This window comes from Ahaetulla prasina, chromosome 8, assembly GCF_028640845.1.
Source record: "Ahaetulla prasina isolate Xishuangbanna chromosome 8, ASM2864084v1, whole genome shotgun sequence".
Taxonomy (NCBI): domain Eukaryota; kingdom Metazoa; phylum Chordata; class Lepidosauria; order Squamata; family Colubridae; genus Ahaetulla; species Ahaetulla prasina.
This window is the reverse complement of record NC_080546.1, coordinates 80,664,145-80,688,244: the sequence shown is the minus strand read 5'-3', so window position 1 is coordinate 80,688,244 and position 24,100 is coordinate 80,664,145. Positions and strand designations below refer to the sequence as shown.

The 24,100-nt window shown below is 41.5% G+C and overlaps 1 protein-coding gene across 4 annotated transcripts in view; it reads left to right on the top strand.

The window, feature by feature from the left end:
• The first annotated feature begins 378 nt into the window (after positions 1-378).
• SLAIN2 (SLAIN motif family member 2) overlaps positions 379-24,100 on the top strand; it is a 32,900-nt gene continuing 9,178 nt past the window's right edge. For 2 of the 4 annotated variants that reach the window (XM_058192489.1, XM_058192488.1), the window contains exons 1-6: positions 380-948; positions 7,736-7,887; positions 8,498-8,662; positions 9,347-9,505; positions 12,026-12,385; positions 18,457-18,594. In XM_058192489.1, coding sequence (XP_058048472.1) covers positions 521-948; positions 7,736-7,887; positions 8,498-8,662; positions 9,347-9,505; positions 12,026-12,385; positions 18,457-18,594 — 1,402 coding nt within the window. In that variant the 5' untranslated portion in view covers positions 380-520. Of the gene's footprint in view, positions 949-7,735; positions 7,888-8,497; positions 8,663-9,346; positions 9,506-12,025; positions 12,386-18,456; positions 18,595-24,100 lie in introns of all 4 variants that reach the window. The other 2 variants (XM_058192491.1, XM_058192490.1) reach the window with 2 other exon arrangements.

Here is a 24,100-nt window from a genome sequence, read left to right as displayed (position 1 = left end):
AGGGCCTTTCGTGCCTATCCTGAGGGCCGCTGCCGGTTCTTTCAGACGGACAAGGCCTCCGCCCACTCGGGGGGGAAAAAAAAGGCCGGGGCAAACCGCCCTCGCCGACCCCAAGCGGGTCTCCCGAGCCCGGCTACGATCCACCCGAGGACGGCGCGCCTGCCCAGCCCCGGAGGGCGCCCTCTCGGGGGGGGTTTCCAGGGAGAAAACGCTCCACCTCCCGACGCCCGACCGGCTTCCCTCCCTGGGGGCTCAGCCAGGCCCGCGGCCGGATCTACGTGTCGGTTCCCTCCGCCGCGCGGGGCCGCAGCTGAGGCGGGCCCGGCGCCGCCAACCGACGAGGCGGAGGCGGGAGCGGCTGAGGAGGCGGCTGAGGAGGCGGCGGCTGCGCTTCCCCGCCCGGCCGTGTAGGGGGGGCCCGTCGGCCTTGGCAAGCCAGCGGGCGGGCGGCCTCGGCCTCTGAGGAGCGGCAGACGCCGCCTGACAAGAGCCCAGAGGCGGCGGCGGCGGCGGCGGCGCCATGGAGGACATCAACTCCAACGTGAACGCCGACGCCGAAGTGCGGAAGCTGCAGGAGCTGGTGAAGAAGCTGGAGAAGCAGAACGAGCAGCTCCGCATCCGCAGCGCGGCCGGGGCGCCCGGCGGCAGCCCCAAGAGGCTCCTCAGCGGAGGAGGAGGAGGAGGAGGCGGCTCGGGCGCCTGCACGCCGCCGCTGCTCTTGACGCCCCCCGCCGCCCAGCCCTCGCCGCCGTCCTCCTCCTCCTCGCCGTCGCCCCTGGGCCTCGAGAGCCGCGGCCTCAGCGCCAAGGCCGGGCCGCGGCGGCCTCCCGCGCTCGACGACGACGAGCGGGGCGCCGCCGACAAGAGCGGCCTGCTCGACGAGGTGGAGCCGCTGAGGCCCGACGAGCTGGAGCGGCTGGCCGGCTGCGAAGAGGACGAGACGGGCTGGTGAGGGGGGGAAGGAAGAGCCGGGAGGGTGGCTGGGGCCGAGACGGCCGGGGCGGCGGCAGCGCTGCGGGGAGGGAGGCCACACCTGAACCGGGAAGGGAGGGAAGGAGATGAATAGAGATAGGAAGGAAGGAAAGACATGGATAGAAGGAAGGAGATGAATAGAGGAAGGAAGGAAGGAAGGAAGGAAGGAATAGACGAAGAAAGGAAGGAAGGAAAGACATGGATAGAAGGAAGGAGATAAAAGGAAGGAAGGAAGGAAGGAAGGAATAGACGAAGAAAGGAAAGGAAGGAAGGAAAGACATGGATAGAAGGAAGGAGATAAAAGGAAGGAAGGAAGGAATAGACGAAGAAAGGAAAGGAAGGAAGGAAAGACATGGATAGAAGGAAGGAGATAAAAGGAAGGAAGGAAGGAAGGAAGGAAGGAATAGACGAAGAAAGGAAAGGAAGGAAGGAAAGACATGGATAGAAGGAAGGAGATAAAAGGAAGGAAGGAAGGAAGGAAGGAATAGACGAAGAAAGGAAAGGAAGGAAGAAAAGACATGGATGGAAGGAGATGAATAGAGGAAGGAAGGAAGGAAGGAAGGAACAGACGAAGAAAGGAAAGGAAGGAAGGAAAGACATGGATAGAAGGAAGGAAGGAAGGAAAGATAGAAGGATAGAAGGAAGGAGATAAAAGGAAGGAAGGACGGATAGAAAGAAGGAGGTGAATAGAGGAAGGAAGGAAGGACGGAGGGAGGGAGGAAGGAAGGAAGGAAGGAATAGACGAAGAAAGGAAAGGAAGGAAGGAAAGACATGGATAGAAGGAAGGAGATAAAAGGAAGGAAGGAAGGAAGGAATGACGAAGAAAGGAAGGAAGGAAGAAAAGACATGGATAGAAGGAAGGAGATAAAAGGAAGGAAGGAAGGAAGGAAGGAATAGACGAAGAAAGGAAAGGAAGGAAGGAAAGACATGGATAGAAGGAAGGAGATAAAAGGAAGGAAGGAAGGAAGGAAGGAAGGAATAGACCAAGAAAGGAAAGAAAGGAAGGAAAGACATGGATAGTAGGAAGGAGATAAAAGGAATGAAGGAAGGAAGGAAGGAATGACGAAGAAAGGAAGGAAGGAAGAAAAGACATGGATGGAAGGAGATGAATAGAGGAAGGAAGGAAGGAAGGAAGGAAGGAACAGACGAAGAAAGGAAAGGAAGGAAGGAAAGACAGGGATAGAAGGAAGGAAGGAAGGAAAGATAGAAGGATAGAAGGAAGGAGATAAAAGGAAGGAAGGACGGATAGAAAGAAGGAGGAGAATCGAGGAAGGAAGGAAGGACGGAGGGAGGGAGGAAGGAAGGAAGGAAGGAATAGACGAAGAAAGGAAAGGAAGGAAGGAAAGACATGGATAGAAGGAAGGAGATAAAAGGAAGGAAGGAAGGAAGGAATGACGAAGAAAGGAAGGAAGGAAGAAAAGACATGGATAGAAGGAAGGAGATAAAAGGAAGGAAGGAAGGAAGGAAGGAATACGAAGAAAGGAAGGAAGGAAGAAAAGACATGGATAGAAGGAAGGAGATAAAAGGAAGGAAGGAAGGAAGGAAGGAAGGAATAGACCAAGAAAGGAAAGAAAGGAAGGAAAGACATGGATAGAAGGAAGGAGATAAAAGGAATGAAGGAAGGAAGGAAGGAATGACGAAGAAAGGAAGGAAGGAAGAAAAGACATGGATGGAAGGAGATGAATAGAGGAAGGAAGGAAGGAAGGAAGGAAGGAACAGACGAAGAAAGGAAAGGAAGGAAGGAAAGACATGGATAGAAGGAAGGAAGGAAGGAAAGATAGAAGGATAGAAGGAAGGAGATAAAAGGAAGGAAGGACGGATAGAAAGAAGGAGGTGAATAGAGGAAGGAAGGAAGGACGGAGGGAGGGAGGAAGGAAGGAAGGAAGGAATAGACGAAGAAAGGAAAGGAAGGAAGGAAAGACATGGATAGAAGGAAGGAGATAAAAGGAAGGAAGGAAGGAAGGAATAGACGAAGAAAGGAAAGGAAGGAAGAAAAGACATGGATAGAAGGAAGGAGATGAATAGAGGAAGGAAGGAAGGAAGGAAGGAATAGACGAAGAAAGGAAAGGAAGGAAGGAAAGACATGGATAGAAGGAAGGAGATAAAAGGAAGGAAGGAAGGAAGGAATAGACGAAGAAAGGAAAGGAAGGAAGAAAAGACATGGATAGAAGGAAGGAGATGAATAGAGGAAGGAAGGAAGGAAGGAAGGAAGGAAGGAAGGAAGGAATAGACGAAGAAAGAAAAGGAAGGAAGGAAAGACATGGATAGAAGGAAGGAGATAAAAGGAAGGAAGGACATGGGTAGAAAGGAGGAGGTGAATAGAGGAAGGAAGGAGGGACGGAGGGAGGGAGGGAGGGAGGGACATGGGTAGAATGAAGGAGATGAATAGAGGAAGGAAGGAAGGAGAGACATGATAGAAGGAAGGAGATAAAAGGAAGGAAGGATATGGGTAGAAAGAAGGAGATGGAAGGAAGGAAGGACATGGGTATAAAGAAGGAGGTGAATAGAGGAAGGAAGGAAGGAAGGAGGAAGACAAAGAAAGGAAAGAAAGGAAGGAGGGACATGGATAGAAGGAAGGAAGGAAGGAAGGACATGGGTAGAAAGAAAGAGATGAACAGAGGAAGGAAGGAAGGACATGGGTAGAAGGAAGGAGATGAGTATAGGAAGGAACGAAGGACAGGTATAAAAGGAAGGAGATAAATAGAAGAAGGAAGGAAGGACGGAAGGAAGGAAGGATCCTCCTGCCCCAAATATTGGGGGATCCTCAAAGACTGGCTGTAGGTATCCCTGTGGGGAGCAAGGATCCCCAAAGCTGGGAATCTCCCTACAAGGGTCATCCATAAGGAATCTCCCCACAGCCTTTCCCTTCTTTGCACAAGTGCTTAAGGGGAGCAGGAAAGATGGTTTGGGGAGCTCCCTTGCTGGGCCTTAACACACTTTGGTTAACTGGGAAAAGACACAATTGGGTTGGGTGATGCCTTGAATCGGCCTATTCCTACACCAGGGTGTGGAGCGGATGGGTTGCGCCTTTTCTCATTCCATTATCTCATACATAGGAGTGATGTTAAATTCAGACCAGATTTTTTGAAATGGTGAGGTTTGTATGGTATAATTCTGGTTGTACAACTGGGTGGGTTGGGCTGGGCTGGGCTGGGCTGCATTAGATCAGTGTTTGTCAGCTCTGGGAGTTGAAGTCTTAATGGTCTTAAAATTGCCAATTTTGAAAAAAAATAAATTAGTGACCTTGAGAGCCTTTTTCTCACAGTTGCTAATTTACACAGCAAGCCAAGGGACCCTTTTGGGATTAGAATCCTATCTCTTGAAAAGACACCAAAATTGGGGGGGGGGGGGTTGATGTTGCATTATAGAACAATATTTGAAAGGAATATAGAATGTGCCATAAAGTTCTGGAAAACACATCAGCAAGAAAAGCCAATAGTCAATAAGGTTTCTTGAATTCTCTCCCAATTCTTTTATATTTATTTGTATATTGCTTTCTATATACACTCACACACACACAAATAATAGGGTACATTCCAATTGTTTTTCTGTTGTGAGTCAGGGTGGATGTGTTCATTAGCGCCAAAATTAGATAATAGAATAAGAGGTGATATATTAAGGATGCATGATGTCATTTGATTGTGGTAGCTTAAATGAACAAATCAAGACTTTTTCACTTAAAATTGGGATGTGGAGCGATTTTGTCCTTTTATATGTATTGCTTGTATGATTGAGTACTGTAAATGCTTCTCCTCCCTCCCATGCATTACGTTTGCTTCATTCTTGACAGGTAGAGCCCAAGTACATTTAGGTAATTAAAATATATATATTCAGGCATATATTTAGCAGCATGGGAACCTCTCTCCTATCTCATTCATCTGCAGTGTGATTCATTAGGCTAATGTTATAATTGTGAACTGAACACAGATAAACTCGTTCTAAATTTATTTTTCTTTGATGGTACAATCATGTATGTACTTAACTCAGTATTAATTCTCAAATAAGCAGCATAAAATTTCCAAGTAGAAATATTATCCTGAGGTCATTAGTTGCCGATTGGTTAGTTTAACTCTTTTCCACATATTTAATTCATTTCACTATTCTATGTTCATTCTCTTCTCTGAAGTACAGCAAAACTTTATTAAAAAGTTGAACTATTTTCCAAAATGCATTATTTCCTTAATCAACTTTTCATTAATTCATGCTTAAATCAGTAGAGATATTTTGGCAATAATATGGCTGTGCATTATTGTTTTCATAGTCTAGTCCACAGCTGGCATTCCCTACAGCAGGGACTTGATTTCATTGAGGGCCGCATCAGGGTTGCGTTTGACGTTTGGGGGCTGGGATGGGTGTGGCCAGGGTGGGCTGATGTCACTCGTTTTGGGGGCACCCGTGGTGGCCCGAGAGCTTTTCCAGCGACAATGGGCTCCCAAGCTCCGTTTCAGCTGCAACGTCCCCCTGCCACCCTCTACCAGTGAAAACTGTGTTAGGAGTGCCGCCCGCGGCCTTCGGAGCTCCATTTTTGGCTGCAGCGGCTCCGTTTTTGCTGGCAGAAGCACTGCGGGCCGGTTCTTCGTTGTTTCCAGTGCAGCCCTGCAGGCCAGATCTAAGCACCTGGTGGGCCGGATGCGGGCCACGGGCCTTGAGTTTGACACCCCTGTGTCAATCCAACCTAGATAAATTAATAAACAAGAAGCATGGTTATTTATCCCATTAAAAACTTTAAATATTGATATAGACTGTGCTCATTTAAAGTACGCATAAAGGTAAAGGTTTCCCCTGTCCAGTCATGTCCAACTCTTAAGAGGTGGTTCTCATCTCTGTTTCTTAGCTGAGGCAGCGAGCATTGTCCGAAGATGTTTCCATAGTCATGTGGCCACCATGACATCACACTGCAATGCAGAGCGTGCAGTGAAACACAGAAGGCTGTTACCTTCCCACCAAAGTGGTACCTATTTATCTGCTTGCATTTACATGGTTTTGAACTGCTAGGTGGACAGGAGCTGCGGCAAGAATGGGTGCTAGTGCCATCGCGTGGCACTCAGGTCTTGAACTCAGATTCTTAACCACTGAGCCATCACGTCCCTATAACGTGTGAATATGAGGACCCAGCTTGTTTGGGGCAATGTGGGACTCTGTAAACCGTTTAGAGAGGGCTGTAAAGTACTGTGAAGCGGTATATAAGTAAGTGCTATTGCTATATAGGTGTTAAATATGGGGAATTGATATTTCATTCGTAACTAGTTACAATTGTAAAATGAATGGCAAAAGGTTACAAGTATAATGCAGAATACGGAATAGCAATTCTGTATTAATCGTTGATGCCTACGCTTTCAATGAACAATGTATACAGTTCTTGTAATTCTTTTTCCTATGTTAGTTTCTCCCCATCTCCCCCATTATTGAAATTTCTAAGTGTTGCCTTGGTGGTAGACTCTTTGGAATAGGGTGACTGATTTTATCTCGCAGTTTATTTTACAAGCAGTTTTGAATTGAAGTCAAATTATTTGGCCTTTCAGTATATTGTGGAAGCTTGATTTTAGACTTACACTGTTTGACTTGAACTTTGTCTTCCCATCCCTTTTCGTAATGTTCATCTTTCAGCTCCTAAGTCTCCTTAAAGAACCAAAACTTCCCTGCATGTTGAAAGATTTTCGTCCAACCCCAAAATGGACAAGAGCTGCTCCTTTGTAAAGTTTCCTACCATCCCACCTCAATTTCCTAAACTGTATTCCATATCATTTCTGAGTGTTTACTTATGCACAGAAATGGCTGGTGGATATCTTAAGAGGCTGTTGTGTTTTATAAACTGTTTTGACAGTTCCCATGCTTTATATTGAATTAATAAAATCAGTTTTTGCATGGTGAAATTAACATTCATCTGATTTTTTGTTTCCCTGGAGGGCAGGCAATCTGCCCATCAATCAATCACATTGCCTCAGTGCTGCTGGACTCTAGGTCAGAGGTGGGTTTCAGCAGGTTCTGACCAGTTCTGTAGAACCAGTAGCAGAAATTTTGAGTAGTTCGGAGAACCGGTAGTAAAAATTCTGACTGGCCCCACCCCCATCTATTCTCTGCCTCCCAAGTCCTAGCTGATTGGGAGGAAATAGGGATTTTGCAGTAACCTTCCCCTGGATTGGGGAGGGAATGGAGATTTTACAGTATCCTTCCCCTGGAGTGGGGTGGGAATGGAGATTTTACAGTATCCTACCCCTGCCACGCCCACCAAGCCATGCCACGGCCACCAAGCCACACCCACAGAACCGGTAGTAAAAAAAATTCGAAACCCACCACTGCTCTAGGTGATTACAATGTGCATCATACAGCCAACTATAATTAAACAATATAAAATACAAACTTTGTAGTATGGTAATGAAACTAAAAGTTACGTAATGGTTCCAGAATCAATTCCCCAAAAGCTGGATTTTTACAGCTCTCCAGAAGACTAGCGTATAAGAAGAGGGGCTCTTATTGCTTCCAAAGATAATGTGACCCAGAGGGGAGCCCTATATAGAGTGCCTGCCTTCAGAGTATCTTTCCCCTGGTATCTGGAGATCCCATGAAGGCATTAACTGGGTTAGGTGGGCTCATTCAACCAGGGAACAGCAGTCTCTTTAATTTCCAGCAAGCTGAGGAAAAAAAATGCACCTAAAAGAAAACTGTGTTGTCTTGTGCTTTGCTGTTAAAAAGAACAATATACTGAAGTTCTAATTTGACTGTATAATCCTATGTAAAGTTCGTGTCATTTAATTTCCACCAGGTTGTATATGTCACCAAAGAAGAAAGTAGTGACCCCTGTGCAAAAATCAATCAGTCCGCTCGTTTGGTGCAGGCAAATACTGGATTATCCAACTCCAGACATTGAATGTGCTAAACAGTCGTTGATCCATAGGCTTGAACAGACCATGTCAGGTGAGCTTCTGCATTTTTTTATATGCTAACTTGTTTTAAACAGGTAGCATTTTAATATCCTTTTTTTAAAAAAAAAATAGATGTTCCAGTGAAAGTTAGCCTGTTTTTAAATCCAATTTACGTTAATAGGAAGATTATGATATGCTTTCCTATATTAAAAATTCATGGGAGGCAAGTGTCCAGCTATGTTGTAGTTATTGTCTAATAACTATACCAACATGGCAGCTGTTTTGTACAGTGTCATTTCATTTTAAATGACTTGGTATCTGAGAAACGGCATGTAAAATAGTAATCTGCAATTGTTTTTTGCAAAAAAAATATATTCAGGGACATTAAATAACTGAAATAAGTGACGAGATGATCGTTTTCTGGACTGTTATATTATCAAAATGTAATATTAGTGTTTGCCAAATTAAATTAAAAAATTAAAAAATGATGGGATTCTACTGTAGAGAGTTTATGCTATTAACAAGGTGAAGAGATACATTTAAAAAAAACACCTTATTCTACTTTGTACCCACATTTTGTACCTCATAACGTACTATATGAAATGCAATTTTAAGTGCTGTGAAACAGTATATGATTTTTCCCCCCTGTTTTTTTTATACAGCTCTCAAGAGACACAGCCTATATAGTAATCCATTCAACACTGTCAATTACACAAATTCCTATAGCCACAGTGCTGGCAGTCCCTACAATACGAGCTTCAGTTCTTCTTCCCCTACACCAGCGAAAGCTCCGTTAGTAAAACAGCTCATATATCCTAACAACTCAGGTAAGAGCCTCAGATATAAGCGGCACATAATAGACGCCAAGAAAAACATTCGCTCTTAATATTTTCTTTTATTTCAGATGTTTGAATCTATTTCTGCTTATACAGTTTATGCAGATAAAGCCCTATATTAGCAATTTTTAATGAAGTCTGAATAATTTTGGGCTGTAATCCTTATATTGCTGTATGCATTTTCTTCCTTCCTTCCTTCCATTATATAGTCAACTTCGTACAGACCAGAGTATGCCCAAATCCTGGTCAAGGTAGGCTACTCTACTTACAAACACGTTAAAGTTATTTTTACATTTATTCTATTTGGCATTTATAAATTCATCTTTTGTAGTGGAGGTATAATTTTGAGTGCCAGAATTATTTTTCCTTAATAGCAAAAAATTGAAATCAAGATACAATTATTATGAAAGTGGTGACTGGAGAGTTGCAGAAGTCTTTAACAATAAAGACTTGTTTCAGCTTTCCTTTAAAGCACTTTAAGAGTTTCAATATTTAGAAGTTCGCTTAAATCCAGCACAGTGTAGATTGATCGGTACCTAACTTGAAAAGAAATGAGTTTATTTCTCAACGTGTTTTAGTTCTTGGAAGTTTTTTCTTTCTGCCTTCAATGTTCTATAAATCATGCTGATTTATAGGGATGTCTTTATGTATTAATTTGTTTTTCTGTTCTTGTAGGTCATTTCAAAAGTTCTGATCGAAATCCTCCACTCAGCCCACAATCCTCTATAGACAGTGAATTAAGTGCTTCAGAAATGGACGAAGACTCAATAGGATCTAATTACAAACTAAACGACTTGACCGATGTGCAAATTTTAGCCCGGATGCAAGAAGAGAGTAAGTAGATTTCACATCATAAGAAGTAAAAATCTGAGGTTTTTTACTGATATTTTTTACACGTTTGCTTTTGTTGGTAAACTCCAGGGATTCATCCTGAAGACCACATGTTTAAAAACAAAAAGGTTTGAGAAATATATTGGCCAAAAGAAGTGGAAAATAATAGGAAAAACTAAGAGGTGAACAAAAAACAGGGAAATATTCAATGCTGAAATGTGTCCATTTATGTTTCCACATAGCAACTCTTTCTAGATGCAATTTTAAATAATTGCTATAGTGCTGCGGTTATAAACCGGTAGGGAAGTGGGAACATTTTGGAAATTCGACAGGTTTCTTGGCTTCTAATCACCCAAAAGATTGTTGGAAACTCAGATGACATGCTGGTTGTAGTTGAAGACATGATCTGGATTTGAATAGACAGTTCTTAAAGTACCACCTTCATCTCCCAGTACATTTACCAAGAAGGATGGAAAACTCTTATGTATGAGCTACCATTGCATTATCTTTCTGTGACAGACTGGGAATTAAATCAGAGTTAATACTATAATCTTTATGTTTCTTGGTTACAGTCCTCTTAGAGACCTGCATTGGGGACAGCATTACCAGGCACGAATTCAATTCGGATTTACAGAACAATTTTCCTTCAGTGATTGCCATCGAGGGCACATAACTGAAACTAGTTTTATAAAAGGTTGTGACTTCGTGTTTGTTGCATTTAGTAACTTGCCCAGAATAAAACAAGGGACTTGTGGGAATATTTCAGTTAAAATGTGTTTCTTAATTCAAACTTCACTGAAAACCTAAGTCTTCATTATGTCTGCCGGATAAAATGTAAAGCCGCATATTCGTTGGAGAAAAATGTATCAGTTATAATAGCAATTACTTTGGCGTTGTAATTATAGGGTGGTCCAACCTAAGCTAAAGCTAATCTAATTTAATCTAAAGCTAATCTAAAGGGAAGAGGGACAGGAATTGGACAGTTCCTGCAAGATGTCAGAAATATGTCTGTCCCCTCCCCCGTACCATAGAAGAAAGTAAATTATGACATGTTAAAGTTAGGATCTGTATCCTGCACGAGCCAGAGAGAGGGCTGAGAAAATATCAACAGACCCCTCACATCCTGATACAATCTATTTCAACTTCTCCCCTAAGGACGCCACTTATAGGGCATTGTATGCCAAAACAACTAGACATAAAGATAGTTTTTCCGCGGTGCCACAACTCTGCTGAAAAATTAATTCCCTCAGTACGGTCTCATTTCTCATCTTTCCTACTATCCTCTCCTATTGGGTTCTTACGATTTATCAATTGTTGTTTGCAACTTACGATTAATGATTATAACTATGATTTATGACCTATGACCTATTACTTCTTGTTTATATGTACACTCTGAGCATATGCACCGGAGACAAATTCCTTGCGTGTCCAATCACACTTGGCCAATAAAGAATTCTCTTCTCTTCTATTTACATTTTGCCAGTAGATATTATCCAGCTTTTGTTTGTGTCTATTTATTACGTTTCTGTTTAGCTCAGAGGTCCTATAATGCAATTTCCCCACAGAATTAATCTTTCAGTATATAGTAGCATACAGTTAATACTGCCAACAGATTCTGGTTTGAGATGTTGTAGGCGTAACAATCAAGCCAGTGTGTTGTTTTCTGGCTGGATAATGTGGAGGCATATTGTAGCCATTTGGCGTTGCGTGTCATTACGATGTGAATAATGCCTACCTTTGTCTTTCTGCTGTGGAAGCTGTGAAATGTTTGATTTCTGAGTTTATTAAGAGCTGGCCTAATAAAGTGCGGTTAAATATTGACAAGAAAAACGTAGTATTGGTTAAAGTGATAAATTTGGAACTGATGTCAAATCCACATTGCTAGTCCATGCTTATCATTTGCTTTCAAATCTTGCCTGAATCCTGAATGCTAAGGTCTAGAACTAGAATAGCTGGTGCGTAACTGAACTTTGGTTAATTCTAGATCAGGGGTCTCCAACCTTGGCAACTTTTAAGCCTGGTGGACTCTAATTCCCAGAATTCCTCAGCAAGGAAAGCTGGCTGGGGAATTCTGGGAGTTGAAGTCCACCAGGCTTAAAGTTGCCAAGGTTGGAGACCCCTGTTTTAGATAACCCATGCTGCATTGGGCCATTGCTTCAGACCAGGGATGTCAAACTGGCAGCCCACGGGATGGATGTATCACGTGCAGCCCACCTCGGCTCCGCAAAGGCCAAAAACATCACGATACATAGTGATGCGTCACATGATGTGATTGAGTTTGACACCTGTGCTTCAGACATATTTCCTTACCAGATTCTCCAATGCCTTCAGCAGTGACGGCTAATAATGTACTGCGTTTTACTGGAAAAGTTGAGATCCATTCAGTGACGTTTCTGCCTTGAAAACAGCCCTTGTTGAACTGGGCAGCACAGTCAAACATCAGCATGGGAATTGTTTTATGACATGTTCCTCGTCTGTACTAAATGATTGTACTTCAGGCTACCATGTTCTTTCTGTCATTAGGTCTTCGGCAAGAATATGCAGCAACTACTTCTCGGCGTAGCTCTGGTTCGTCATGTAGTTCTATGCGGCGGGGAACGTTTAGCGACCAGGAACTTGATGCCCAGAGCTTAGAAGACGAAGAAGACAGCTGCCACCCTGCAGTGCACCCAGCTATGAATAGGTTCTCTCCATCACCCCGCAATTCACCCCGACCTTCACCAAAACAGTCCCCAAGGAATTCTCCCAGGTCTCGATCCCCTGCTAGAGGAATAGAGTACAGCAGAGTGTCGCCTCAGCCCATGCTTAGCCGACTGCAGCAGCCCCGCCTTTCGCTTCAAGGACATCCCCCCGATTTACAAACCACCACTGTCAAAAATGAAGGTAAAAGACTTTGTCTACAGTTTTACGTACGAAACATTCAACTAGTGGCTGTGGGTGTGCCCCCAATGGTACGGGAGCATTTAAAACTCTGGTTGTGAAATCAGCAGCCCTGTAAATTATTCAAATATAATAAAATAAAAAATGTGCTATGTATTTGGCCTTACAGCCAAAGATACAAGGAAAGGTAGAATACGTTTTGTGATAGGGTTGGTTGGTTTTTTGTTTTTTTTCATTAGGATGATTAGAAATCCATAAGCCCTGAAAATGATTTTGTTTTGTGGCCATGTAATTTTTCAAATTCTCATATTGAGAAGTCCATCAAGAAGAATGTCCATTAGGAAAAAAAATGAGGTTAACCAAGCCAAAATAGTGACAAACGACTATTGTAATTTTTTCCCTAAAGGAAATAGAATTAATAGTAAAATGAAAACTCTTGTTTCAAAGAGGTGGTAGCTTTAAAGATATGTCATATAAAAAAACTCTTGACATGCTGAGTCCTTGCAAATAGGATTAATTATTCTTAGCAAATACATATGAGAAAGGAAAAGTAAATTTCCTTTTCTGTAAGCATGCAATATATTCAATTTTCAGTTTTCAATTATTCCTTGCATGGTAGGTTATCTGCCATTATTTTTAAAAAATAAAGTGCTCGTTCTTAACTTCAAACGTAACTTGCTTGATGGATGAAGCCAGAACTGTTTACTTGAGAGAAAAAAAAATCTAAATATTGCATGCCACAAAGTAAAATGGCATTTGCCCTTTGAATCGAATCAGTTAATGTTAGTTTGAAATACAGAAACGGGAGAAAGCCACTGGACTCATGAGAATATATGGAAAGAGGAAGAAAGTATACATTTTAAAAGAACAACTGAGCTTTTATTATATTGGGATTTAGTTCATTTTATTCCTGCATCTGTTTCTAAGATCTAGCCGTATATGTGTTATACCTGAAGGAAAAATACTGTATACAGAAACTAAATAGTTTTTTTTTTCAAAGTTCAAAGTAGAAAGATACTGTTAGAGGGTGAGCTATATACAGTATATTTCCTAATAATCTCATTACAGTACAGAAGAAAAATAACTAGGATGTTTCTTCTATTAACATTTTCCTTTAAAAGTTAGTGTCTCTCTCTCTCTTTTTTTTTATGGAATTCAGTGAGATATGTAAACTAAACTGTTGCTAAGAGACCACAAACAGACTCAATGTGGTTATTTTTCTGTTGTTGTTGGATGTTCCTGCTGCTGCTTCCTAAATCTCTTAAGGCATGTTGCATTGCTGATTCTACTTTGTGAAAGGGGACCTATCAGACTGCACATTGTATAGCACCGTTTAAAAACGATTGCATTTAAAATTTGTCATCTTCCTGTTTGCTCCCTCTCATTGCTTGCTTTAAAAGCTTTCTTTCAGTTCCGTTACATCCTCTGCAGCAAGTCAAATTCCAGCTAACTCTTTTGTTACCAGGTAGACTTAAGATCTGAGAAAGTCGAATGAAAGAATCCTATCATTCTTATCAACCAGTTATTCGCATTTTGAAAATGTAATTCTTTGACTTGGAAATTACGAAACTTGAGCTCTAGGAGCAAGTTGAACTCAGTTATTCTAGCACTATAATTCCTCTTACCTCAATTAACGGGAGACTGATCAAAAATAGTAATACAGAATGTCTGGAGCAGAGGTGGGTTTCAGCAGGTTCTGACCAGTTCTGGAGAACCAGTAGAGGAAATTTTGAGTAGTTCGTAGAACCAGTTTGTAAAAATTCTGACTAGCCCCGCCCCCCATCTATTCTTTGCCTCCCAAGTCCCAGCTGATTGGGAGGGAATGGGGATTTTGCAGTAACCTTCCCCTGGAGTGGGGAGGGAATGGAGATTTTACAGTATCTTTCTCCTGCCACGCCCACCAAGCCACACCCACAGAACCGGTAGTAAAAAATTTCGAAACCCACCACTGGTCTGGAGCCTATATTTTTCTAAGCAGATCTTAGTGTTTCAAACAATAGATGATAAATATAAATCAAGTGAAACAATGCATGGCTTGTACCTTAAATGGGACAATTACAAAAAATGTAGCGGAATTTTCTTCTAAAGTCCAACAGAAAATAATGTGTAGTTCCCAGAAGAAGTGGATAGTCACCCTCTGAAATATTGAGGGTGACACACTTGTCAATTTACTCTTTTGTGACTTGCACCTCCCCCTTTTCACATATCTAGAAGCGGTGGAAAAAATGCCAGACTGGAAAATACTCCCTTCTGTGTTTTGTACTGACAGGCTGGTTCATCCCCTGGGTGCTGAACTCTGCTGCTCTCCTCACCTGTGGCTGTCTGCCACTAACTCTTAAATAGGATTTAATCTCAATGGAAAAACTATATGGGTGGGTGGAAACGGGAGCCGTAAGCTAGATAGGCACTTGGAAAGGTGAGTAACAGCAATGATGGCACTCGCCTGGAATGGCAAGTGACGGCACACCTGTTCCACAAAGCATGCGATCAGGACCGCTTTTGTACACAGCAGTGGTAGTCAACCTGGTCCCTACCGCCCACTAGTGGGCGTTCCAGCTTTCATGGTGGGCGGTAGGGGTTTTGTCCGATATTGAAGCACTTTCCTTTTTTTTTAATTTAATTGACTTTTTTTTTCATAAAAAAGTTTTATTTTTACAATCACATCAAACAGCTCATCCAATGTACAGTTATATACAATTAGTCGGGCTTGCCCAGTCACCACCCCCCTTTTTAACACTCTTCCCTCTTCTACCTTCTTCTACTTTCCAGACCTTCCTCTCCTTCTCTTATCTACATCCTCTCCTCCCTCCACCCTACACCTTCCTTCTCCCTCTTCTACCCCTCTTCCTTCCTCTTCTCCTCTTTCCTACCTCCTACTCTCTCCTCTTTTCTCCCTCCCCACCGTTCTAAAATGGTAATTTAATTGACTTTTTAAAAAAAATTCATAGCATTATTTAAAAACATCTTCATTAGGTTTTCATAAAATTCCCCGTGACAATTTAAAGTTCTGAAAATATACTATTTGTCTCGCCCGCGCATAAGTTTAGTTCGCGTTACGTAAGTGAAACTAAATGGCGCTATAGTGCGATCGCAAACAAAAGAGCCTCGTCCCAGAATAGCTCGCGCATCTCCCCCCACACCACCCAGCTGTAACAGACAAGCAGAGCTGGTAGCCGGTGCCCCCCCCACCCCAAAACCAATCCACGATGCATGAGAGGCATGCACAGACAACGATACATGGCGCATTATTGTGGAACCGGTAGGCGGTTAGAAAATTTTACTACTAACAGAGATACAAAAGTGGGCAGTAGGTATAAAAAGGTTGACTACCCCGGTATACAGTATTTCATTGGTTCTTGATAATCTTGCTGTAGCAAAAGTAACGCTGTGGCTGAAAACCTAAACTGTCCTTTCTTTTAACTTATGTTGGCATACCTCATGTTTCCCTGCATGTATGACACGCTTGCGCCATGAATGACCAGCTGGTTGAAAGGAAAGGAGACTTCCTATTAGAAGTAGGTTGAAAAATTCCTAAAGGCGTCAGGAAAACTAGTCTGAGTAACTTGCCTATTAACAAATTAAAAATATACATGGTTACTGCATCTCTGAGTTAGATTGAGGAATTATCTAATATGCTCATAGTAACGGATGGGAAGGGGGAGGGGCTGTCTTTATTTGTAAGAGATGGTGGCCCCATCTATTTTCCTCTGTACCAATTAGGGAGCTGCTGTTAGATTGCTTTGCACAATAGACGAAGTCAAAATGGCAATATGTTATAGCTGCTCATAGTGATTCTGTATTTCTGTAATTAAGTCCCAGTCTCCATATAATCTCAGACTGCTAATCACAGACAAGCCATAATTGGGGGAGAGAGGGGAGTAATCCAATTATTCCCTATAGTAATTACTACTGGATGGGATTGAGGGATAGATACACAGCAGTATGAAAGTATGTACAGTATTTGTATATCGGACAAAAAATAACGATTCTCGGCATAGTTCGTGAGCAGGCGGCGCTAAACTTAATTTGAATAGCTCTGTTCATCTTTATCCCTGTTTGCATTATTTTTCATCCTTTGAGCTTTTGCTTTCGCTTCTCTTGCATTGATCTTTAAATGGGATACACCAACCAACAACAAGAAATATTCTCTAACTCAAAAAATAATAATAAAGTAGATTATATGTTGTGATTAGCGAAATATATTTTAAGCCTGTTTTTACTTAAAACTACGCATTCTGTGGGTATAGCAAAAGCAGTCAAGGAAACTCAGGATAGTTAATTCCATTAAATTTAAGAAATTATTTGCGTTGTTTCTTAGTCCTGATGCTGATTTGGTGACAGCTGAGAAAGTTAAATTCACATGATTCATAGTATTGCTCAGTCCAAGAGCTCAGGTTTCTATATTCTACAAATAAAGTTAGGATTCTTTTTTGCATTGGCCTATTACTTCTAATTGCACACTACTTCCAGTGCATATCCAAATTGTTATATATCTCAGTTTACGGTTCAGTCTCGTTTCCAACACTTTTTCAGACAAAATGCCAATTGTCATTTCCTGCAGGCAACTGGTTCATAAATTTTTTTAGAAATTCCCATATCTGCTTTAAATCACGATGTCTTACAATTATTGCACTTGAGAGTGCTTCCTTTTCAAAGAAATAATAGGCAAAAATAATATAAAGGGAGCCACCATTTGATTTATACCACTAAAGAATGAAAAATTAAAACGATGCAGATTTGTTGGTTACATATTACATCAGAAGTCGCCAACCTTTGCGGCTTGGCAGCCCGGTGGGGGGGCCATGCGAGTCGTGGGCCAGCACACGTATGCACAGCTCAACTTGTGCGAGTGACGGGCCAGCGTGCACAGCTCAACTTGCACAAGTTGAGTTGTACACGTGCGTGCACGCAAGCTGGCCTGCCGCTAGCACAAGCTGAGCTCCATTGTACTGGGCCGCCACTTGCATGACCCGGTTGCAGATAGGCCTCAGCCCAGTTGTGGGCCGTGAGCAGGGTTTGGGGACCCCTGTATTACATCCTATAAATATTTAATATTTATATTTAATTTATTGGACTATTATACTGTTACAATGAATGTCAGTGTTAATTTTTTCCTTATTAAGATTCATAAGGCTCAATATTGCTTAGCAAGCATATCATTTAGCTAATAAAGCTGATTTTTCCCCCCGCCAAATCTGTAGTGATGATCCTTCTATATGTAAACCAATACTGCTAGGATGATGGAGAAGAAATTTGGACTACAAACCCATATTTGTTCAAAGCTATGGAATCTGGTCATCGCTGTAGGGTTTCTGAAAAATGCTAATCTAAATTGTTTCCCATTATTTCTTCTTAAAATTATAGCATTTTTGCTACAGTTTTTGAAATAAATAGGATTTTGTACAGTGGTGTCAGCTGGTAAAAGCTATTCCACCAGAAAACACATTGTGAATTTCTGAATCTTCTCTGTATTCTCTAAATACAGTATTAAATAATATCAAATCTGATCATCAACTTCTTGGCCTTTTGGCTAAGATCAGGTGTAGTGTAGTATCAAAAAGAGAATTGGGGCAATTATGGGAGTGTGAGGAAATTATTATGAAGCCCCAACTCACTAAACCTTTCTTTTTGTCCAGTTGTATATTGGGGGTTTGTTTCTTATTTATTTTGGTATCAGTATCCTGACTCAGAACTAGTTCTACATAACTTTATACAGACAGTGGAATTCAAATCGATAAATAGGTTGCCATCTGTTGGATATACATTCACATTTTGAGAGAATGGATCAAGACACTAGACTGGACTGTTTCTCCTAAAGTAACGAATATCAATTAACTTTTGCTGTATGCGAGGGCTCAGGCTTTTCTAGAATGTGGTATTCTAGATAAAATATGCACTTTTTAATGCTTTAAATGATCATGTATTGCTTGACAGCTAAAATGTGTGCTCTGAAGATTTGTACTTAGTCTTTTCCCGCTGTCTCAGGGCATCTGTACGCCAGGGATTTTTCTGCGGGGGTAGAAGAATGCCGTCTCCTGCATTAGATGGTATGTTGTTATCTTTCTTCAATACAGAAAAACTAAGGCGTAGTCTTCCAAACCTGTCCAGGACATCTAACATCCATGTTGAGTCTGTGAAAAACAGTAGAAGTGACTCAAACTTTCAAGTGCCAAATGGAGGAATACCTCGTATTCAGCCTCAGTCCTCAGCCAGTAAGTATCTTTACAGTGATGCTGTAAACGCAGCTTCTGAAAGAAGACTGAAAATTGTAGCTGCGGGTTTACAGTTTCATGGTAAAGGGATTAGATGTTTCATGTGACTAACGCTAACCTAGCCAGATCTAATGTTTGTTGAATGAATTAAATTATTTTTTCTATCCCACAATTGAAAATACATACATACATACATACATACATACATATTGTCCCAAGTTGCTTTTTTTAAATATTGATATGTATTCCTTTCTTTCCAGGTTTACACAGAGAACTTTAGTGATTCTTTAAGCATTCAATATCATCAGCAAATATAATGTCCATATTTAATTTGTTATCTCACATGCATCCTACCTAGGGTTTAAAGTGTGCTACAGGTTTTCTTGCAATTTGCAGCTGTGATACCTTCAATATAACACAAAACATACTGAAAAGCAATTTTCCTTTTGCTGCTATGCCTCAATACCGTTTCTGGGGAACGATACGATTAAGATAAAGGGATGCGGTGGCTCAGTGGCTAAGACACTGAGCTTGTCGATCGAAAGGTTGGCAGTTCCGTGGTTCGAATCCCCACTGCCGCATAACGGGGTGAGCTCCTGTTACTTGTCCCAGCTTCTGCCAACTCAGCAGTTCGAAAGCACGTAAAAAAGGCAAGTAGAAAAATAGGGACCACCTTTGGTGGGAAGGTAACAGCGTTCTGTGAGCCTTTGGCGTTCTGTGAGCCTTTGCCAGCCACATGACCACGGGGACGTCTTTGGACAGCGCTGGCTCTTTGGCTTTGAAACAAAGATGAGCACGGCCTCCTAGAGTCAGCAACGACTAGCACATATGTGCAAGGGGAACTTTTATCTTTACCTTAAGATAAAGACAGCACATTGTGTGGATTCTCTGTGTGGATTCTCCTAGACAGATTAAAAGTACAGTCATTCTCATTTCATACTTTAGGCTGGGTTCCTAAAATTGTTTACCTGAATAAAGGCAAAATTTAATGTTGCTGATTTCACAAACATCTTTGTGATCTCTGCAGCTCTTTATGCGCTGAGCTCTAAGAACTGCACAAGGTTGTTTGTCCAAATGCATTTTTCTGCAGTTAGAAACTGTCTTACCAGTAACGGTGTCCCTGATCAGCAAACTCAAACTGAACATTTTCATGATTTCCATTCTCCGTGCATAGATGTCTGCAGAGGTATGCAGATGTTTGGGGCAGGGCTTCCTCGCTTTTTCTTACCCTCAGTGCTTTTATGCTTACATCTACCATCTTACATGCCTGCTAGCACCATATGCTGAACACAATAATGTGATTAATTACGTAGCCATCGTTTGAGCATGCTGATTTGCTTTGCATCCATTTTGCTATGGAGTCGCCCTGGGGCAATGGGAGGATGTATTATAAAAATAAGAGAATATTATTAATTGCCTTTTATGTTAGGATATATGTCTAGAAGAGGCAGGTGAATACAGACACAGCACTAATATATGGATATAAAATACATACTGTATGTATTGTAGAACCATGGTTTTCAAATTTGGAAGGAAGAGGGAAACTTATCAGGCATGACCTTTGGAAGCCAAGGGTTAAATTACACTTGGTAGAAAACATTGAAGCTTAACATAGCATATATCGTTGCTTAACTGTTAAGTAATAGCTGTTCGTTCAGATTCAAGTCCATAACACTTGTAGGGAGAAAGGATATTAATACCTTGCCTAGTCACTGCTAACATGTTTTCTTGAAGTTCACATGAGCTGGGAATCTTTAATTTGGAAGAACACATTTCCATCCGTCATCCCAATTGCCAAAGCAATTTGCAACCAAACAAAAGATGCATTTAACGATATTGTACAGTATGGGCTTAACATTGTATGTGGGTTGTCCCTAATGTATTCTTAAGTTTGATATGTAGAAATCTTGCTATTATGTGCTTTTTGGTGTTTGTGATTTACATTTCCATGTTTTCCTTGGATTTTCTTTTACAAAGCACTGTCGCCTTATAATGGCCTTTCCACTTCAAACTGTTCTTCTGCATGGGCTTAACTTGACAAGGTCACTTTGATTTAACACTATTTGCCTTTTTCATCCCACAAGTTAGCTTTCAGAACTGCATGCCTACTATATTAGTATTGAAAAACACATTTCAAGAAAATTTTGGTGGTCCGCAGGAAAATTATTTGCATTTTTTATATTGCACTACATCAGGGGTCCTCAGAGTATGGCCCCTGGGCTGGATACGTGCAATCAACGTTTGTGTTGCTGCAGAGAGTCTCCCCATTCAGGGTCTTTTTGTGTGGGTCAGAGGGGGACAGAAATTCTGACTTGGGGTCTGCTTCAGCCTCCTGGTTTGGGGCTTTGGGCGAAGGCTGGAGGGAAGCGCCGCTGGTGGCAAGGAGTCGGAGGGCCTCATTCCAGTGGGACTGCATCATGGCCTGGAACTGGCTGACTATCTCAGCCTGTTGAGCCTCCAGGCGCCTGTACCTGGCCTTGCACTCCCGCAAGTCTTCTCTCTGCTTGGAAAGTCTATGCTCCTAGTCCTCAGTGAGGTGCTTCTACTGAGTCGCCTCCTCGGTCAGATCCAATTTGAACCGAGCTGTTTTGCCAACTCTTTCTTGTGGTGGCTGCTTAGCTCCAACAACTGCTTCCTGTTGGGGCCCTAAGGAGCCCGAATGGGGAAGCGAGGAGTGGCTGGGAGGGGAGGGGTGAGTAGAAACTGGCGAGATGTCCCTCGATGTGAGTGACATTGAGTTGGCCCTGCCCACCCAGTCACATGACCACTACCCCACACCCACCCAACCGGTCATTAGGCAGATCATATTATTGTTCCGGGGGATTTAAAATTATGAATTTAGTGGTCCCTGAGGTCTGAAAGGTTGGTGACCCCTGGCATAAACTATATTTAGATTAGAGTCAGAATCAAACTGCATCTAGACAAATCATGAGTTAAAATTTTATTAGCATTAGGTAATCCTTTACTCATAGTTTATACTTTGTTTTCAGCAGATCAACCCTCATCTGAATTTTTTTAAATCCTAGTTTGCGTTAACTTTGAAATATCATTACATTTAAATCCATAATACTCTCTTAACGCTGATAATTTTATTTTATTTTTTGCTTTTCCAGATTCACATTCTTAAATCTAGTTGAAATACTTTATGTGCTTTCCCTCTTAACTGAATATTGTGTATGTCAAAATAGTGATTTTCGTGCTGTTTTATATTTTCTGGAATGGAAGTCAGAGGGAAAAAGATCTCTCTTGTTTAGGGGCAAGCAGAGTACATAACATTGTTTCAGAGAATAAAATAGAACAGAACAGAATTCTTTATTGGCCAAGTGTGATTGGACACACAAGGAATTTGTCTTGGTGCATATGATCCCAGTGTACATAAAAGAAAAGATACGTTCGTCAAGAATCATAAGGTACAACACTTATTGATAGTCATAGGGTACAAATAAGCAATCAGGAAACAATCAATATCGATATAAATCATAAGGATACAAGCAACAAAGTTACAGTCATGCAGGCATAAGCGGAAGGAGGATGGTGATGGGAACGATGAGAAGATTAATAGTAGTGCAGATTTAGTCATTAGTTTGACAGTGTTGAGGGAATTATTTGTTTACCAGAGTGATGGCCTTAGGGGAAAAACTGTTCTTGTGAATAATTTTAAAGATATATTTATAATATAGTACAATTTATTTGGATGATTAAAAATTAAAATACCTATTATTGAAGTCAGGGATTTTACCAGCCATTTACCAAATTTCATCAATAATTTAAAATTAGATAAGTGCCAATTAAACTAAATGTAGATAATTATATAGCATATTACCTAAGAGGAAGACTCATTGTAATTATTTGTGACTTTAGGGAAAGGAGTTGTTGCTCAGAAGAATGGAAGAAAACAAGTGAATAGCAGAGATTAGTTAAATGTGAATTTTATGGCTGTTCTAAAGCCTTTGAAGAGTTTGAAGTTTAGCTATTGCTTGGCAGAGAATGTTTTGCCTGCTTAATTTGACCCTTTCTGTGATATCAATTTTTAATGTGTGCCAGTGTGCCCACAGTATAAAAAATGACAAAGGAATAGAATAGAATAGAATAGAATAGAATAGAATAGAATAGAATAGAATAGAATAGAACAGAATAGAATAATAGCATTATTGTCACTTTGAATGTACACTAATTGGCATACATTAAAATGAAATTTCGTTGCATACAGCTCTTAAAGGGTCACCCCCCCCTCCAATATACAGTACATAAACATCAGAAAATAAATAAATACAAAATTACGTATTACTCACATAGATGACAATAAAGGTTACCTTATCTAAATATCAAAGAGGCTTTCCCCTTTTTATCTCTTTGTCTCCGAATGCCTCTTCCTTACCCTCACCTTCTAGCTTTTTTTTGTCCCATTGCTCTTCCCAGGGCAGGTAACTCTTCCCTCATCCTGTTTCCATTGCTGCTACTGATGATGATTCTTTGTTGATTTTGCATATGGAGCAAAAGAAAACAAACGGGTATTATGTGTGAGTGGCTCTATGTGAAAAAGAGCGATCCATAAATGCAAAGAGAATCGGTTTCAGGTTCCCCCCCAGCCTTTGGGAGAAAGTGTCGCATAAAACACAAAATAATAAATAATCTTCTCTATTCTCCTAAATGCTTATCAAGCAGTTGACTTGTAAAAACTCATCTTTTAACTTTAACTCAAAATGAGTTTAATTATGTCCGTCTGACCTAAAGTATGTTAGGAGCGATTATCTGCTTAGAAAACAGCAAGGGCTTTTACACACCGAAGTAAGACAGAAGATTCTAAAGCCGTGATGGAAAACCTAGGGCCAAAGTGGCACGCGCAGCCATGTCACCCGGCACGCGTGGCCTTGCCTGTTTGTCTTCCGGGTTTCTGGCGTGCATACACACACAACAATCAGCTGTCCTTTGTGTGCGCGGCAGTGCCGAAAACTGGTGTGCGCATGCGTGCTGGCCAGCTGATTGTCGGGTGCGTATGTGCGCCAGAACCGGGACGTTCGGCTTTTCCGGAGCACGATCTCTTCATGCGCGCGACAGTGCCAAAAACTGCATGCATGCCAGCCAGCTGATTGTTGGGCGTGCATGCGCGCTAGAACCTGGAAGTTTGGCTTTTCCGGAGTGAAGCCCTGACGAGCATGACGTTTCCGCGCGACAGGTTGGCCATGACTGTTCTAAAGAGTGTTCCATGTTACGATGCAGAATTCTCTTTCTGGGTATGACTGCTGTACTGGACAGACTGTAGTGGTTTATACTGATCCTCATATATCCGCTTCAAAACGTGGCATTCTATATTTTCTTTCCCTACCTTCCATGTTCCTTCCAGAGCTTCTTTACCGCTAGAGGTTATTGTTGGCGTTTGCCTTTTCTTTGTAATAGGCATCGATTGTTAAATAACTGATCGGTGTGATAGTTGAGTAGCCCGATTTGGAATGAAGAAATGCCCGTTTGAAAGAGGAAAGAGAATAGTTAGCAATTTTGTTTCAGA